Below are 19203 nucleotides of genomic sequence, written 5' to 3' on the forward strand. Positions count from 1 at the left end.
TAACAAAATGCCTTCACACTTTCAAAGACCGTGTGCTGACACATGTCGTAAAATACATTCAGAGTCCTTTGATGTTCTTATGTGTGTGTGTGTGTGTGTGTGTGTGTGGGTGGGTGTGTGTGTGTGTGTGTTTGTTTGTGTGTGTGTGTGTGTGCGTGTGCGCGCGTGTGCGCGCATGTGTGCGTGTGTGCCTGCTTGCGTGGGTGTGTGTGTGTGTGTGTGTTTGTGATGTGATCATATTCAGGTATTTTATTTTGTGAGTGTCTTTGTTTGTTTGCTGGGTGAGGGAGGGGGGTTACTCAGCCAGCCAGCCAGCCAGACGGGCAGGTAAAGAAACAAAAAGATCCACAAACAGATAATACTGTACATAAACACTAAAACCTTTTGGAAAAAGAACATTTATTTTATTACAAAATTAGCAAAAGGCATTTCTTGCACAACGGAAAGTGTGTAATTAAGTTCGCAAGCGGACTCTGCATAAAATACAACACAAATGAACAGTATTATTCCAAAATAAGCATTCTTCTTAAGGGTGGGTGAGATTTTGACTGATACATAGTACACTATTGTTGACGAACTTTACAACTTATTATTTCACTTCAAACAACCAGAAAAGCAGAGAAAAAGGAACAGTTTACCTAAGAGGGTGGCCACAAGCATGTAGCTTTTGAATCTCAATTAAATCGCGTTGCAATTTCAGCTTCATTATTTACTCATCATGCATTATACAAGTTCGATGTCAACATATCAAATCGGTTCACATTACATTTGTCATTTACGATTGTTATAGATCTCCATCAGTCAACGTTGTCCTCGATTGTATGTAGAATGTGTTGTATTTGTCCTGTTTTATTTTCTACATTCAGAAGTTGTTATTGTTACTGATACAATATTGCCGAAAGATTGTATATTTTTGGGTGCGAATATTTAAAAAATAAGAAAATAAAAAAATAAATAAAATGTGGTCAACGGAAAAACCACACCTGGAATGATGTGAACTTAAGAAACGCATTAAGTCCATTTTTGTGTTTATTTTCTTGTCCATTTCTTGCAGAGAAGCTGTACGTTTGTGGAGGAAAGGTACGTTTAGTTTCTGTGGATGAGTCAATATTTTGACCCTGTAGCAGGCAAATACTATTTCACAAGTTTGTCAAAGTACAACCTGTAGGTAATTTTCAGTGGCTGAGAATGAGACACCTAACATTAGCGCTGTCTAAGGTTTTGCAGTGGATTTTGTAAGTTGTGGACAACACAATCAGTTTAAATTTGCAACAACAACAAAATGTACACACCATATTTTGATAAAAATTCAATGCACCCTTTTGTCATCAAATGTGTTTTCTCACGGCGAAGCACGTATCAATACGCCTGTATTTTATTCAAAAATCGAGAGAAAAACACATCAAGATAAAACTGTGTCCACTGCTCAGCAAATGCACTATAGCTACCCATGCATGTTTAGTTGTTTACACACGCGGTCGAGGAATGTGCATGTTGAGGGTCTGAGTGGAAGACCCCATGGTGTGACCATCGTCCACGTATTTCCCCTGGGTGTGACGCGAGCGACGACAGAAGAGGAAGGTGACGACGATGAGAGCGATGAGAAGGGCGAGGAGGAAAATGCCGAGGACTGAGATAACTGTCTGCAGTTCTGGGTTCTTCAGACATTTGGCTGTGTCCGTTTCCACCCCTGTCTGCTCGCTGCCTGAGCTTTCCCCTGTAGACGGAGATAGGGTGGTGGTCAGAGGATGCACATGCATGCACACAGAAGCGTACGCGCGCACACACACACACACAAGCACAATCAATCACACACACACACACACAAACACAATCACACACACACACACACACACAATCACACACACACAATCACACACACACAAACACACGCGCGCATGCGTACACACATACACACACAAAATCACACACACACACACAATCACACACACACAATCACTCTCACACACACACACACACACACATACACACCAGACTAGCTAAAGATGGATCAAAGGTGGAAATACAATGTCATTGGATTTTTCAAAAGTTCATTGATTACATGTAGTAGTAATGTAATAGCTCCTTTCCGTGTGCACGATTTGACTGACCATCTCAAACTTGGCCAGTGGTTTACATGGCTTACATGGTTTACATGGGTTACATGGTTTACATGGGTTACATGGTTTACATGGGTTAAGACGATCCCTGCACTTGGACACATACCAACAATCAACATCGTGACTGCTAGATCAGTGAGGGATGGCCATCGTGTTTTCCAGTGCCTTTGAGGAAATCATCTATCAAACAATGTCAACTTTGCGCAGGAAGCAGTCAGCATGTTGATTTTAGGTATATGTTCAAGTGGAGGGATTGCCGTGCGGTTTACCAAGTGGTCTTCAAAACTTGATTCACAAAAAAGCCCAACATTACACACGAAGCAGTCAGCATGCTGGTTTTTGGTATATGTTCAAGTGGAGGGATTGCCGTACGGTTTACCAAGTGGTCTTCAAAAATTGATTCATAAAAAAGCCCAACATTACACACGAAGCAGTCAGCATGCTGGTTTTTGGTATATGTTCAAGTGGAGGGATTGCCGTACGGTTTACCAAGTGGTCTTCAAAAATTGATTCATAAAAAAGCCCAACATTACACACGAAGCAGTCAGCATGCTGGTTTTTGGTATATGTTCAAGTGGAGGGATTGCCGTACGGTTTACCAAGTGGTCTTCAAAACTTGATTCATAAAAAAGCCCAACATTACACACGAAGCAGTCAGCATGCTGGTTTTTGGTATATGTTCAAGTGGAGGGATTGCCGTACGGTTTACCAAGTGGTCTTCAAAAATTGATTCATAAAAAAGCCCAACATTACACACGAAGCAGTCAGCATGCTGGTTTTAGGTATATGTTCAAGTGGAGGGATTGCCGTGCGGTTTACCAAGTGGTCTTCAAAAATTGATTCATAAAAAAGCCCAACATTACACACGAAGCAGTCAGCATGCTGGTTTTTGGTATATGTTCAAGTGGAGGGATTGCCGTACGGTTTACCAAGTGGTCTTCAAAAATTGATTCATAAAAAAGCCCAACATTACACACGAAGCAGTCAGCATGCTGGTTTTTGGTATGTGTCCAAGTGGAGGGTTGCATGGCCATACTGATTTCAAGTGGCGTGTTTGAAATCAGTTAATGGAAACAAACCACCCACGGCAAGGCTATACTGATTTCTAGTTGCGTTTCTGAAATCGATTTATCAAAACAAAACGGCTTAACTGCATGGCCCTACTGATTTCTAGTGGCGTTTCTGAAATCAGTGTATGGAAACAAAACCCCTACTGCACAGCCATAGCGATTTCCCATGACGTTTCTGAAATCAGTGTATGGAAACAAAACCCCTATTGCATGGCCATACCGATTTCCCATGACGTTTCTGAAATCAGTGTATGGAAACAAAACCCCTATTGCATGGCCATACCGATTTCCCATGACGTTTCTGAAATCAGTGTATGGAAACAAAACCCCAATTGCATGGCCATGCCGATTTCCCATGACGTTTCTGAAATCAGTGTATGGTAACAAAACCCCTATTGCATGGCCATACCGATTTCCCATGACGTTTCTGAAATCAGTGTATGGAAACAAAACCCCTATTGCATGGCCATACCGATTCCCCATGACGTTTCTGAAATCAGTGTATGGAAACAAAACCCTATTGCATGGCCATACCGATTTCCCATGACGTTTCTGAAATCAGTGTATGGAAACAAAACCCCTATTGCATGGCCATACCGATTCCCCATGACGTTTCTGAAATCAGTGTATGGAAACAAAACCCTATTGCATGGCCATACCGATTTCCCATGACGTTTCTGAAATCAGTGTATGGAAACAAAACCCCTACTGCACAGCCATAGCGATTTCTAAGTGGCGTTTATGAAATCAGTTTATCAAAACAAGACCCCTACCGACTTCTAAGTGGCGTTTATGAAACCAGTTTATCAAAACAAGACTCCTACTGATTTCTAAATGGCGTACATGAAATCAGTTTATCAAAACAAGACCCCTACCGATTTCTAAGTGGCGTGCATGAAATCAGTTTATCAAAACAAGACCCCTACCGATTTCTAAGTGGCGTTTATGAAATCAGTTTATCAAAACAAGACCCCTACTGCACGGCCATACCGACTTCTAAGTGGCGTTTATGAAACCAGTTTATCAAAACAAGACTCCTACTGATTTCTAAATGGCGTACATGAAACCAGTTTATCAAAACAAAACCCCTACTGCATGGCCATACTGATTTCTAGTGGCGTTTATGAAAAGAAGTTAATCCGAGTCAAAACACTAATCCCTACCAAGGGACAGACAAAAGCGGGATTTGTTTTGTGTATGTGTACAAGCTGAGGGATGTGCCTTGTCCCAGGTAAAGCACCGGGCCAACTCTGAGACAGAAAGCAGTTGTGTTTTGGAGGGAGGGAATGGATGTTAAGCTCTTGCACGTGACACTTACTGAACTCCTCTTCCAGAGTGGCGTTACCGAAGCGAACGGTCAGAGCTTGACCCACGACCCTCGTGTCCCCATCAGCGGCACGACGACGTCTCTTGCCCAGGCCACCGGTGAAATCACCCGTACAGGTCTGTTGAAGGAAAACCATCTGTGTTAGTGTGTGTGTGTGTGTGTGTGTGTGTGTGTGTGTGTGTGTGTGTGTGTGTGTGTGTGTGTGTGTGTGTTTGTTATTGTGTGTGTTAGTGTGTGTGTGTGTGTGTTTGTTATTGTGTGTGTTAGTGTGTGTGTATGTGTATGTGTGTGTGTGTGTACGTATGTGTGTGTGACAGAGAGAGAGAGGGGGAGAGAGAGAGAGAGAGAGAGAGAGAGAGAGAGAGAGAGAGAGAGAGAGAGAGAGAGAGAGAGAGAGCAACAGCAAGAAATACAACAACACCAACAACAACATCAACAACAACACCACCAACCACCACCATCACAACAACAACTACAGTCTACCTACCGGAGCATTACAGGTACCAGCATCCGACTCATTAGTACTGCACAACTGGACGGAGCAGGAGAAGTAGAGCGTGTTCTTGTTGTCAGTGCTTCCCTCAACGAACATGAAGGCGTAGAGAGGAATCATGACCAGAGTCCCTGATGCCGGCTCTAGAGTGTGGTCCCCTCTCACCACCTGGCTGTCAGTCGGACAGCTGGACAGACACAACATTTTTGTTCACGTTTAGTTCTGGGGCCAAAGGCTGTGTGCGGCACGCCAAAATGGAACCTCAAGCCATTATTTACAATTTTCTTTAAAGCCAGCTTAACTACCCAAGATAGAAAGAATCATCCTACGTGAGAGAGACCAACTCATGAGATAACAATGTAGTTCAACTTACACGTGGGTATACATTTCATGTAAATGAGGTCGTGTCAAACTAATCTGGCATGGATATGATTTTTCACTGCTCATGATGCCTAAAGTCACCGAGACAAACGTCAAGCTGGAAACAATTTTGCGCTTGCTGTCTCCCCTGGAAGAACTTTTAGAACTAACACGTCGCGCCATACGTTCTAAAGTGACGTTTCTTTGCTTTGACGTCAAATATTGCATGACGCTTTGGAAATGATCGAGGTTCCATAAGAAGCGTCTTCAATTTGGACGCGTTGTCTTCGGGATGTTTGGAGCATAAGACACGCAAGAACAGAACATAGGATAAACAGAATACTACATGGCTTGCTGTGTCGTAGCAGATTAACACTCGTTACTCTTTCAAATAATAAAAAGCTCACTTTCGCTCGCATTTCGACATTTACAAAAGCAACTCGTGAATATCTTGTAGGAAACAGCAAGCCTTGTAATAATCTCTATTTGGTTTAAGCGTGTTTATTCAAATTCACATACACACGTTTCAAACAATAACAACATTGAGAACGTTAACAAGCAGATTGCTTATGGACACGTTCTTGAACTTATAATCAATACACATTCAGATAGCAAAACATGGCGAACAAGTGATAGCTTCAACACTTATCTTGATAATCTTTAATTATATTTTATACAAATAGGGTAAAGAGAGAGAGAGAGAGAGAGAGAGAGAGAGAGAGAGAGAGAGAGAGAGAGAGAGAGAGAGGGAGAGGGAGAGAGAGAGAGGGAGGGAGAGAATGCCTGGCTACATCAATTGCACAGTTAATATAATATCAGCCGAAGCGATTAGTTAACATAACATAGTCTTGTACAACAGAGAATATTTTCGTGTTCAAAGATATAGTTAAATCAGTATTTCCAAACAAGAGTGTTTTGCAGTCCAGAACGTGTGTTGGCAGACTATTGAATAAAATGGTTCTATGTTCTTTAAATTTTGGACAGTGTAATAAGAAATGTTCAGAATCTTCCGGGCATGCTCCACACGTACATTCTAAATTATCAGAGAGGTGTCGGTTAACTAAGTCTTGTTGCAAATCGCTCATGTTTAATCTCAACCTGCTGTGAAGTACCTGTCCCTGGCGGTTGCCTAGATAATAATACGGTGGAACAACAACATCTCCATCGGTCAAATACCTTTTAAATTCACCAACTGACTGCGTTTGTTGTATATTTTCTGGAAGATTATTCCACAAAGCTGTCGTTGAAGGAAAAAATGAAGATTTATATAACTCACTTCTGCACAATGGAAACTTACGTTCAAGAGGGCGTCGTCTGTGGTAAGGATTTACATCGGAAACCAGGACCGGCAGTTTGGAATATAAATATTCTGGGGTTAAACGATTTACAATTTTATAATACAGCAAAAGTTTATGACGACGTCGCCTTTCTTTCAGGGGCACAAAACCCGATTCGTTATACAGTTTTTGGTGGCTTGTGCCACGTACTGCACCTACAATGATTCGGATTGCATCGAGATGCAATGTCTCCAACTCGTCTGCCAAACACTGTGTACAGTTATCCCAGATAACGTCCGCATAATCAAACAATGGTAACATAAAGGATTTATATATAACTTCAAGTGATTTTCTGTTTAAACGATGCTTGAATAAACCAAAACACGCAATTGACTTTCTACATTTAGCAATTAGACTTTTTATGTGGGAATCCCATTTACAATTACCTTGTAGAATGACGCCAAGGTGCTTGTGATTTTCAACATCAACTAAGTGTGCATCTTCGAAATACAATGGTGGAAGTAAAACATTTTGTTGCCTACAAATGTCCAACAATTCTGTCTTTTGACAATTAAAAGTGACTTTCCATTTAGAAGCCCATGTGCGAATTTTATCCAAATCAGAATTCAAAATCTCTGCTCGTACATCATCGTTATCTAAACTTAAGTACATACTCGTATCGTCTGCAAAGAGTTTCAACACTGATTCAAGACCAACACCAATATCGTTAATATAAATGAGAAATAAAAGAGGTCCTAAGACAGAACCCTGAGGGACACCAGCAGAAGGGGTAGCATAACTTGATTTGGTTCCTTTCAATACTACTGCTTGTCTGCGATCGCTCAAGTAATGTTCAAACCAAACAAGCAAGGGACCTCTTATACCTATCGCCTCAAGCTTGTGGAGCAGACCGCGATGCCAGACTTTATCAAAAGCTTTGGATACATCAAAAAATATTGCCTGTGACATAATGTTTTTATCAAGTGCAACACAAAAATCATCATATATACTCAATAGTTGATAAACAGTCGAATCACCAGCAATAAAACCAGATTGGCAGTGTGTAATCAAATCATAATTTTTCAAATAACCAAACACACGGATTTGTATACATTTTTCAAGCACCTTCCCAATACAACTCAGCAAAGAGATTGGACGGTAGTTGGAACAAGCACTCCTATCGCCTTTCTTAAAAATGGGCGTAATGTGAGCAGTTTTCCAGACAACTGGAAAAACACCCTCAGACAAGGATCTGTTAAAGAGAACTGTAAGCGGAGGAACGATAACAGGTAATCCATCTACAAGCAATTTATTATGTATTCCGTCAGGGCCCACGGCCTTGGATAAATTTAAATTCCTTAACACTTGGACAACTTCAGCTTCTGTTAATTCAAAAGTCGATAAAGATGTATTACACCAATTTGCCTCGGGCAGGGGATCGTCTGGATTTTCAACTTTAGACTGGCTTTCAAAATAATTATTAAACAAAATCGTTTTTTCACAAATGTTATCAATAATTTTTCCATTATCTTCTAGCGGTGGAATTTCGTTACATGCAACACCTTTTTTCTTCAAGAAGGAATTAACAAGTTGCCACCAATTTTTGCTTCCGAAGTTCTGTTTACAATTTATCCTCTCATCAAGTTCTAGAAAATAATCTCTTTTTCTTTTACGAATTTCATCTGTATACTGATTTCTAGTCAGGCGGAATAATGCCCACTGCTCAGGTGTATTTAAGCGCTTAGCAACTTGATGTATACAATTTTTTGCGTTTCGTAATTGTAAAATATGTTCAGTCATCCATGGGGCATCATCTTCACGTACTGTTATTATCTTAACAGGCATACATGTTTTTGCAACACGGAATAAATGTTCAGAAAACAAGGCAGCAGCTTCGTCAATGGACGCATTTAAAACTGTGTTCAAAAGATCAATTTTGTTCAATTCAAACAAAAATGTATCAACATCTAACTTGGCATAATTATATATAGTCCTTTTGAACTGACCTTTTTTTAGTCTCTGTGACGTTAATTTTACACATGGCACAGAATGGTCACTACAAATGGGGGGTAACACTACAACTTCACTGATTAAGTTTATACTCGTGGTCAGGATCAGATCGATGCATGAGGATTTAGTTTCTGTAATACGTGTGGGTTCAGTAACGAGCTGGTGCAGATTGTTTTTTTGTATTAAATTAAGAAAGTGGGGAGATGGATTATTCAAAAAATCTTCGTTAAAGTCTCCAAGAATTATAAATTTATGTGGTGTTCTCATTACTTGCTTTACAGATTCGTCAACCAAGTGCCAATAATCAATCCGAGAGTCTGGTGGTCGGTAAAATGAACCAACCAGCACAGTTTCTTGCAATAATTTAGTTTCTACCCAGACTGCTTCAAGGCCTGGAATTAACAAATCAGGCCTTGGTTTGCAAATAAAATCGTTTTTCACATAAACAGCTACCCCTCCATATCCATCTGGCCTATCAAGACGCACTGGGGGATGAAATCCTTTGAGGCATAAACTGTCGTTTGATATCGAGTCACACAACCAAGTTTCTGACAAAGTCACAATATCGTGCTCTTTAACTTCACATTGTAAAATATCAATCTTGTTTCGCAAACTACGTACATTTATATGCAAAATAGAGGTATCTTTAACATGCTCTCTACCAGGCGGGCCTGGGTTTGGGTGGACATCTCCTGACAATAAAACCATCAGCAAAATGACAAAAACATGTGTCACAAAACTATGCACGAATATAATGTTCCAAAGCATATGCCCGTAACGCTTACTTCCAATTGGTTGACTAAAATAGGAAGGTTGCGATTTTGAGTCGGGTATGGGGTTTAAGGGTGTGGAGTTAAAACATTCAATATTTTTCTCGTAGTACACACACAAGAAATGTGCATGGAAAAAGATGAAGAGAGCTGTTCGAAAACCATTTTGTCCGTGAAAAACTAAAAACATATATACCAGGACGGTGTCAAGATCAAGAAAAAACAATTTTTGCGAGCACCTGGCTGATATTGCGTAAAAACAACCAACCCTGGATCTGAAATTAACGATGTCTAAAGGCATTCAAAATTTAGGTTACAACTTCTTTGAAGAAGAAGAACCAGGGCTGGGCATCGGTAGCTAGGCATGGGACAAGCATCAGTGAACGGGTCTCTCTCTCTAAAAGGGAATAACAGTGGTTAAGGAGCGAAAAACAGGGGAAAGCTATAGCGAAAAGCAGGTAAACAAAGAGGTCATAAACGTTTTTATACAAAGTAGGAAAACAAAATGAATGAACATGACACAATTTTGACATGGTCCTGTCAAAATCGCTGACGCGGCTGTCAGAAAAAAGTTGACAAAATGAACGGAGATGAAATGGTCCTGAGTGTATACAACATGAAACAAATGACGAGGAAATGTTTTTAGTCATTTGAAGCAACAACAGGAACAACACTTACTAAGAAATAACGTTTCAAGCATCCAGCACACAATAATCTCTATTTCTCCCTCTCGTCAAGACAAATAGACTTGCATGTATGCTTATGACGTAACTGATGATTAGTAAACGTGCGGGTCCTGATGTGAAACTGATCGAGGCTTACGCTATCCTGCCCGGACAATCCTTCAAATTAATTCGTAAAACAACTGCACTTTTCGACTCCTTGCAAGACGGAAACTTGGTATTATCTAAAACAGATAAATTAAATGCCTGAGGCATGAATAAAAGTCGTCAGGGCTCCATGAGAAGCACAGTAACTTTACAACTTCCTCAAAACCGCTTTTTTTTTCAAACGGGCAGATTTAAGAATAACTAGTGTTGACCTTAACGGGGTCAAGAAGCCGCCCTTGGTAGGGGAAGGGCTCCTAATATGGACCGGCTCCTAATATGGACCACCTCCTGTTCTGACAAACTAACAGAGCTAGAGCGCTCAAAACAATATCATTGGCTGTATTCACCCTCTCAGGATAACATGTCTTTGTCAAAACAGTTGCAGAAACACAAACCTCAAAACCGTTAGGCTTTTTTTCTTTTTTTCACTTTTGGCAGGGTTCGCTCTAAATTTGAAGTTTAAAACGGACTCGTTTCTGTCCACAGCCAAACCTTTTATCACACAAACATTGCTATGTATGACAGCTTAGACCGTATGTGTTACATTTTAGCAGTGTTGACCCCGAGTGTCTACTGCAAACAAAAAATAATAGCAAAATCTCAAAGTATGTGCGAGTCCCCTAATATGGACCACCTTCAACAAATCGAAGAAAATAAAAGCTAACGGTTATTTTCATTATTTCATCAAGAAGCTTGCTGGAAATAACGTATAACTAGCCCTCGATATTTCAAAAAAATATAACAAATAGTCTTCTTTTCGTGGAAGTTGATAATTTCACTTATTTTCACTCTGTTTTTGATAAGCTTCTTTAGTTTCCTGGTGTGCTTCAAATAATGCTCTCATCAACCCGAAACAGATAAACCTAAACAATATTTGAATTAGTCCGATTTGCACACTAAGTTGTATCATGTTATTTTGAAGTATAGGGGGCTTTTTACAGTGATTCGTGACGGCCGCTTCACTGGTCCATATTAGGCGCCCAGGCTCCCAATATGGACCATTTGTGATTTTTTTCTGTATTTAAGTTTTGCAGAGTGTCTATCTAAGCTATTTCACTCTAATTAGGCCTAGCGGTTAACATAAGAGAGAAGCACTACCAAACACAAAATGAAACTTCTTCGCAAGAAAACAACCTAGTTATCAGCATGAAACAAAAAGTGGTCCATATTAGGAGCCCTTCCCCTAATATGGGGGTGGGACATGGATTTTTGATCGAGACTTCATGTAAATCTCAAACATGCACACACACACACACAGCTTAGCTCATATTTACGTTGCACAGAACGGTCACTCACACACACGTGTACACACACAGCCCGCTCAACAGGCCTCACACTGATTGGTCACCGCCAGGCGGACGCGCTGCTACCTGTCGCACACGGCTTTACCACACCGTATACCGTGGTTGCACTAGGCAAATCTGTCCGAAGCGGTTGCACCCTTATTTTTCTGTCCGAAGGGAGACACGCGACGTAAGTTTCTGCACAAAATCACCTGTAATTCCTCACAAATGACATATCATCACAAAACTACCGTTTGTACTTTGGAGTCATAGCATCATATCATCGATTTGTTTCATTGCTTCAATGTGTTTGTGAACGTTGGCCTTCAAGTATTTACACATTTCAAGCGCATTATGTGCAAATTTTGACTTTCCGCAGTTACTAGGGAAATTCAAGCACATGAGAAAGGCTACACGCGATTGTAATGTGATCTATGGTCATTTCTTGACATCTGGGTCAGATGATATGATTTAAAGTGGTGCAGGAGCGTCATATTTCATGAATCTGTGAAGACATTCAAAGATTTGTCGGTTGCGCATCTCTGAAGTGGCTGGTTGCGCATCTCCGAAGTTTGTGATGATAAGTCATTTGTGAGGAATTACAGGTGATTTTGTGCAGAAACTTACGTCGCGTGTCTCCCTTCGGACAGAAAAATACGGGTGCAACCGCTTCGGACAGATTTGCCTTGTGCAACCACGGTATACGGTGTGCTTACGTTGCCCAACGACACAAACGCGGCTGGGTATCCTCTTGCAAGCCTGGCTACCTGTCACACACGGCAGCCCGCTCAACAGTCCTCACACTGATTGGTCACCGCCAGGCGGACGCGCGGCTACCTGTCACACACGGCAGCCCGCTCAACAGTCCTCACACTGATTGGTCACCGCCAGGCGGACGCGCGGCTACCTGTCACACACGGCAGCCCGCTCAACAGTCCTCACACTGATTGGTCACCGCCAGGCGGACGCGCGGCTACCTGTCACACACGGCTTTACACGTTGCCCAACGACACAAACGCGGCTGGGTACCCTCTTGCAAGCCTGGCTACCTGTCACACACGGCTTTATTTACGTTGCACACACACACACGGCTTTATTTACGTTGCACAAAGAGCGACACAAACGCGACTGGATACCCTCTTGCAAGCCTTTTTTGTGTAAGTATCACTGTATCTTGCGAGCCGTTCTGTGTAAGTACCACTGTATACCACTTTATACCACTGTATTTTGCAAGCCGTTCCGGCTGCGTAAGTACCACTGTATAACTACCAGTTATTGAGTTAACAGACACGTGCACAATGGGTGGGTAGTGCTGTGTAGCAGCATCGAAGACACGAGATATTACGTCAGACTCTAACTTTGGTACAGGTGCACCCTACAAAATGCAGGAACAATAACGTCAACAATTTAGTAGCACTTCGTCCAAATGAATACGGATTTTTAATAAAAAAAAATTTAAATTTTTTAAAGTAAATTGATAAATTTAAGAAAGAATTAATTAAAACAAATTAAATGAATAAATTAATAAACAATTAAAAAAAACAATTGACCGAGCTCTTTACACGTGGTGACATGGTAGACGATTGCGATGAAAAACTGAAAAACAACAATAATAACATAAGACCAAAACATTATTTGGCAAACGAGTCCGTACCACGGAACCACACACACCAATAAACAAACTCCACTGTTACCGCCCAACTAAGCATTCAAATATCGGAGCACGTAAATTGAACAAAACCAACGACACGCATTCCTGTCGGTTTGTTTGTTTGTTTGTTTGCTTAACTGACGCCCAGCCGACCACGAAGGGCCATATCAGGGCGGTGCTGCTTTGACATATAACGTGCGCCACACACAAGACAGAAGTCGCAGCACAGGCTTCATGTCTCACCCAGTCACATTATTCTGACACCGGACCAACCAGTCCTAGCACTAACCCCATAATGCCAGACGCCAGGCGGAGCAGCCACTAGATTGCTAATTTTAAAGTCTTAGGTAATACCCGGAAGGGGAGTAACGTGCGGGAATTTCCGCAAAACCTATCAGTCTGTCAGTGGGTTTCGTCCCTTGGTTCGGTTTGTAAAAGCGTTTCAGCCAATATCTTCCGTTTGACTTTCGTCAGGAATGTAATGTTTTGCATACACCCGTGTAACCCTATTCCTTACAATTTCACGAAATTTGAGCTTAATTGACCCAGAGATACAAGTCTTACCCAGAGATACAAGTCTTACCCGACTTGTTTGTAAGACCGCCCGCCCTACTCAAACAAACAAACAGACAGACCAAATCCAGTAAGCCTCATATAATGGCGGCTTAAAAAATGGACTGTTACAATTCCACAATTCGATTGAGGGACGTTTTTTGAGATAACAAAAAAAGGCGAAACTCTGACATGAGAAGCAACCGCTACATATTACCCTTTGAAGTACAGCAAGAGGATTGCCTCCCCTGGAGGCCATTTTTTCAGATTTGGTCTTTATTGTTGACGGGCCGCCCGAGCGGCTCGTCTTTGGCGTCGGGTAAGTAGCTTGCAGGTGAAGAAATTTTTTTTCATGGGGGATTTGTGTGACGCATGTACCACGTGACAGGTAGTCGCCGTTGGTCTCGGCAAAGAAACTACAATGCAGTGTGTGGTCTCGGTGAGACTGAAAGACAGAGAGCGACAGATACACACAGTGATTCAAGGCGCACAACTCTAGTAAAGTTGTCGTAGCACGTCCGTCTATGGCCAAAGTGATCCGGGTTCAATTCCCGGCATGGGCGGTCTATTTTTTTTTTTTTAACTCTTGTTTACTATTGTTTATTATGAACGTTTTAATGTTTTATTTTACTCTAATAATTTTTTTAATTGTGTAAAATAAATAAATACATTTTTTTTTTTTTAATCCAAGTGATCCGGGTAGAAAGCGATTCGTCTATGACCAAAGTGATCCGGGTTCGATTCCCGGCATGGGCGGTCTATTTTTTTATTTTTTATTTTATTTTTATTCTTGTTTACTATTGTTTATTATGAACGTTTTCATGTTTTATTTTACTCTAATAATTTTTTTAATTGTGTAAAATAAATAAAAAATTTTAAAAAAAAATTTAAACCCACGTGCACAAGACAAAAATTTTCATACTGGGAGAGCGAGCCAGTCTGAAGAGTACTCGGGTCCAGCGCCAGCGTTTTTTATAAGAACTTGGAGTGATTGCGAATTTGCGCGTTTCTCGTGAGTGCTTTCGAAGTTTTGTAATTTGATTTTCCCCAGCGAGTGTTCTTTGGAGGGCACTAGACTGTGATTGCTGGTGCATGTTTTTATTTTTGTTTTTCGTTCTTTGTTTCCGTTTGTAGTCTGTGGTCAAATACCTCACAATGTGCTCAAACAAATCACTGGCACAGGAAATGAACAAGAAGAAGTGTGTCACAAGAATTTGAATTCTAACAAAAACATGTGTATGAGTTCATAGACTACCACTGTCGAACCCTTCACTGTACAATGTAAATGAGTACAAAATATAGTCGTCAGTTTGGGAGACACTGTAGAGCACAGGTGAACTTTATCACAAACGGACAACACAACAAGTCGCGTAAGGCGAAAATACAACATTTAGTCAAGTAGCTGTCGAACTCACAGAATGAAACTGAACGCAATGCCATTTTTCAGCAAGACCGTATACTCGTAGCATCGTCAGTCCACCGCTCATGGCAAAGGCAGTGAAATTGACAAGAAGAGCGGGGTAGTAGTTGCGCTAAGAAGGATAGCACGCTTTTCTGTACCTCTCTTTGTTTTAACTTTCTGAGCGTGTTTTTAATCCAAACATATCATATCTATATGTTTTTTGAATCAGGAACCGACAAGTAATAAGATGAAAGTGTTTTTTAAATTGATTTCGACAATTTAATTTTGATAATAATTTTTATTTATTTAATTTTAGAGCTTGTTTATAATCCAAATATAACATATTTATATGTTTTTGGAATCAGAAAATGATGGAGAATAAGATGAACGTAAATTTGGATCGTTTTATAAATTTTAATTTTTTTTTACAATTTTCAGATTTTTAATGACCAAAGTCATTAATTGATTTTTAAGCCACCACGCTGAAATGCAATACCGAAGTCCGGGCTTCGTCGAAGATTGCTTGACCAAAATTTCAATCAATTTGGTTGAAAAATGAGGGCGTGACAGTGCCGCCTCAACTTTCACGAAAAGCCGGATATGACGTCATCAAAGACATTTATCAAAAAAATGAAAAAAACATTCGGGGATTTCATACCCAGGAACTCCCATGTCAAATTTCATAAAGATCGGTCCAGTAGTTTAGTCTGAATCGCTCTACACACACACACAGACACACACACGCACATACACCACGACCCTCGCCTCGATGTTAAAACATTTAGTCATAACTTGACTAAATGTAACAAGTCGCGTAAGGCGAAAATACAATATTTAGTCAAGTAGCTGTCGAACTCACAGAATGAAACTGAACGCAACGCAACGCAGCAAGACCGTATACTCGTAGCATCGTCACTCCACCGCCCGTGGCAAAGGCAGTGCCCGTGGAATTGACAAGAAGAGCGGGGTATTCGTTGCGCTGAGAAGGATAGCACGCTTTTCTGTACCTCTCTTCGTTTTAACTTTCTGAGCGTGTTTTTAATCCAAACATATCATATCTATATGTTTTTGGAATCAGGAACCGACAAGGAATAAGATAAAAGTGTTTTTAAATTGATTTCGAAAAAAAAAACTTGATCATAATTTTTATATATATTTAATTTTCAGAGCTTGTTTTCAATCCGAATATAACATATTTATATGTTTTTGGAATCAGCAAATGATGGAGAATAAGATGAACGTAAATTTGGATCGTTTTATAAATTTTTATTTTTTTTTTACAATTTTCCGATTTTTAATGACCAAAGTCATTAATTAATTTTTAAGCCACCAAGCTGAAATGCAATACCGAAGTCCGGGCTTCGTCGAAGATTACTTGACCAAAATTTCAACCAATTTGGTTGAAAAATGAGGGCGTGACAGTGCCGCCTCAACTTTCACGAAAAGCCGGATATGACGTCATCAAAGACATTTATCAAAAAAATGAAAAAAAACGTTCGGGGATTTCATACCCAGGAACTCTCATGTCAAATTTCATAAAGATCGGTCCAGTAGTTTAGTCTGAATCGCTCTATACACACACACACACACACAGAGACACACAGACACACGCACATACACCACGACCCTCGTTTCGATTCCCCCTCGATGTTAAAATATTTAGTCAAAACTTGACTAAATATAAAAAGTACTTTCTTTTCAAACTTGAAAGTTTGTTGTCTATTTTTACCAGGGTCTTTCAAACAAACAATAACATGTGTATTTTTTATGTGAAAAAATTCATCTATTTTAACATTGTTGTACTTAAAATCTTAACATCTGCTAACAATTTGCGTATGAATATTTTTTATTCCTGCACTAGAAGGGAAGAAATCAACCTGTGGAAGACGTGCTGTGGTTTGTCTCCCTTCCTTCGAAACCGAAACCGAAACCGTCTGTAACGCTTACAGGGCCTCATAGATATCAGAGTCAACTCTCTCTCTAACCCCCCCCCCCCCCCCCCACGCCCCCAACACCTCCACGCATTCAGCGTAACGGCTTGTACGGCGTGTTACTTCAACATAATATGATAATAATAATAATAATAACTTCAACAAGTATTTTTTGGAAAAAAATTAACCTTAACAAGGCCTCAACACAACAGCGCTTCCTGGAATTGCATGGCTGTTACCGGGAAATGTACTGGGTCAAAGGTCCGCCTGACTCGAAAATTTACTGGGGAAAAGACAGTGACTGCAAAAAATCGTGTACTTCATGATTGGTACAATGGCCAACACAAATGTTGTCGGATCAAGTCTACTTCCATTCTTTAGATGGTATATGTTTTTTTCAAAGAAATAGTCTTTTACATTGACTACTGCCCTCCCAGGAAACCTGGCCACATCCTCAACAAAGTCAGCCAGAGCTTCGTTTAAGTGTGACAATGGGTCATATATTGGTGCTACATTACTAGCATTCAAATGTGTATTCATGGCAACAGCATTTTGCCATTTACAACAGTTTCACCAATTTTTTTATTTTATTATTATTCTCTTTATTTATATTGTATTCCATATACACTGTATTCTTTCTTGCTTTATTATTTTGTGACTCAGTGATAATTTTAAATAAAGTTATTTGCATCATACACTTTGATTTCATTCATTTCTATTTATAACTACTTTTACTACTTTCCCTTCTACACTGTGACATGCCACTGAATGACGCTCATTAAGACCCAAAACAATACCATTCCTACCTGTTGCAACGTCTATCGCTCGCTCTGTCTTTTGGTTCCTTGGTTGATCGATCGGTTTCTTGGTGGAAAACATATTTCTGTCACCAATACCAGTATTATTGCATCACTTCCATAAAGGTAGAGTAGCCTTCTTCCTTTCTGTTAAGCCAATAGGTCTTATTCATTATTGAGCTCTTATTCATTATTGCATTACTTTCACAACAATCTTCTTCCTTGATATTGCGATAGTTGTTATGTCCCATCTATGTACAAACGCCGAAAAGACAATTTAACAGGACACATCAACACTATTATTTTGTTTACCTGTACCAAGAGGTGTACAACTTCCTGTTTCTTTGATATTGTCAATGTGTCGGCCCGGCCCGTGTTGATCCTGGGATCAACTGAATTTCTTGTTGTACCTTGTTCTAGGGCACTATGAGCGCCCTAGTATAAGGTCGCGATTTTGAGCTTACCACTGGCGTCTTCGATGCCACTGGCGGCTTCCATTTTGTTGTGACGCAGCTCGTCATCTGCGCTGTTTCGGAAATGAGCTGCGCTTTTTTGGAAATCAAAGTAGACCTATCATGTGTTGTGACCCATCTCGTCATCTGCGCTGTTCCGAAAATGAGCTGCACCTCGGATTTTATACCGTCTGGATTTTCGGCGGTCTGGAAGAGAAGGAGCCCCTGTACCGCAGTCAGATTTTTATGGAAAGCCGTTTGGCTCACAACCATTACACGTGCGTTCGCTCAAAACAGAGGACACGCCTATTGCTAGAACAATTATACGTACACTTTATGAAAGAAAGTTGAAAAGAAAATGTTCACATAATGATTCGTGATCATAAAATCTTATGTGTACCAAATTTCTTTCAAAAAGTCTAGTTTTCTCGATTTATAATGTTGAAATCTGCTGAAAGTCATTGAAACAGACTATAGTTTTTTGTAAATGATTTTAGTGTATTTTTAGGTTTATGAACAATTCTGTATGATGCTAGAAATGGCTTTCCCGATCTAACGTATGAAAGAACGCATTGTTATTCATCGAATTTTTCCAATGACAGTGGTTTCGTTGTTTGTAAAATCACTCGATGAACATTGTTGCGAAAACAAATTCAAACATCTTTTGACGTCGAGAGTTTTCGTAACCATTTTGATCGAGAAATAGAGAGTGACTGAGCGAGGTTGGTGTGTTTCATCTGCCATTTTGAGTGTTTCGCACACTCTAGTGCTAATGTAAGTGATCAGGACGGTGAGAGTAACGAACAAACCACCAGGAAATCGTATTTTCAGCAGGGCGCACTCTATTTAACAAGTCTTGATGATCCTGAATACTTTTT

The 19203-nt window shown here is 40.3% G+C and overlaps 1 protein-coding gene across 1 annotated transcript; it reads right to left on the reverse strand.

Annotated features, from left to right (window-relative positions):
- Window positions 1-382: 382 nt before the first annotated feature.
- LOC138947593 (uncharacterized) lies at window positions 383-5229 on the reverse strand. The gene is made up of 3 exons (XM_070319098.1): window positions 5005-5229; window positions 4509-4635; window positions 383-1717 (listed from the first exon to the last, which is right to left on the reverse strand). The coding sequence occupies exons 1-3, from the start codon at window positions 5212-5214 to the stop codon at window positions 1467-1469; spliced, it is 588 nt and encodes a 195-aa protein (XP_070175199.1). The 5' UTR covers window positions 5215-5229; the 3' UTR covers window positions 383-1466.
- Window positions 5230-19203: the final 13974 nt, after the last annotated feature.

This window comes from Littorina saxatilis, linkage group LG14, assembly GCF_037325665.1.
Source record: "Littorina saxatilis isolate snail1 linkage group LG14, US_GU_Lsax_2.0, whole genome shotgun sequence".
Classification (NCBI taxonomy): Eukaryota; Metazoa; Mollusca; class Gastropoda; order Littorinimorpha; family Littorinidae; genus Littorina; species Littorina saxatilis.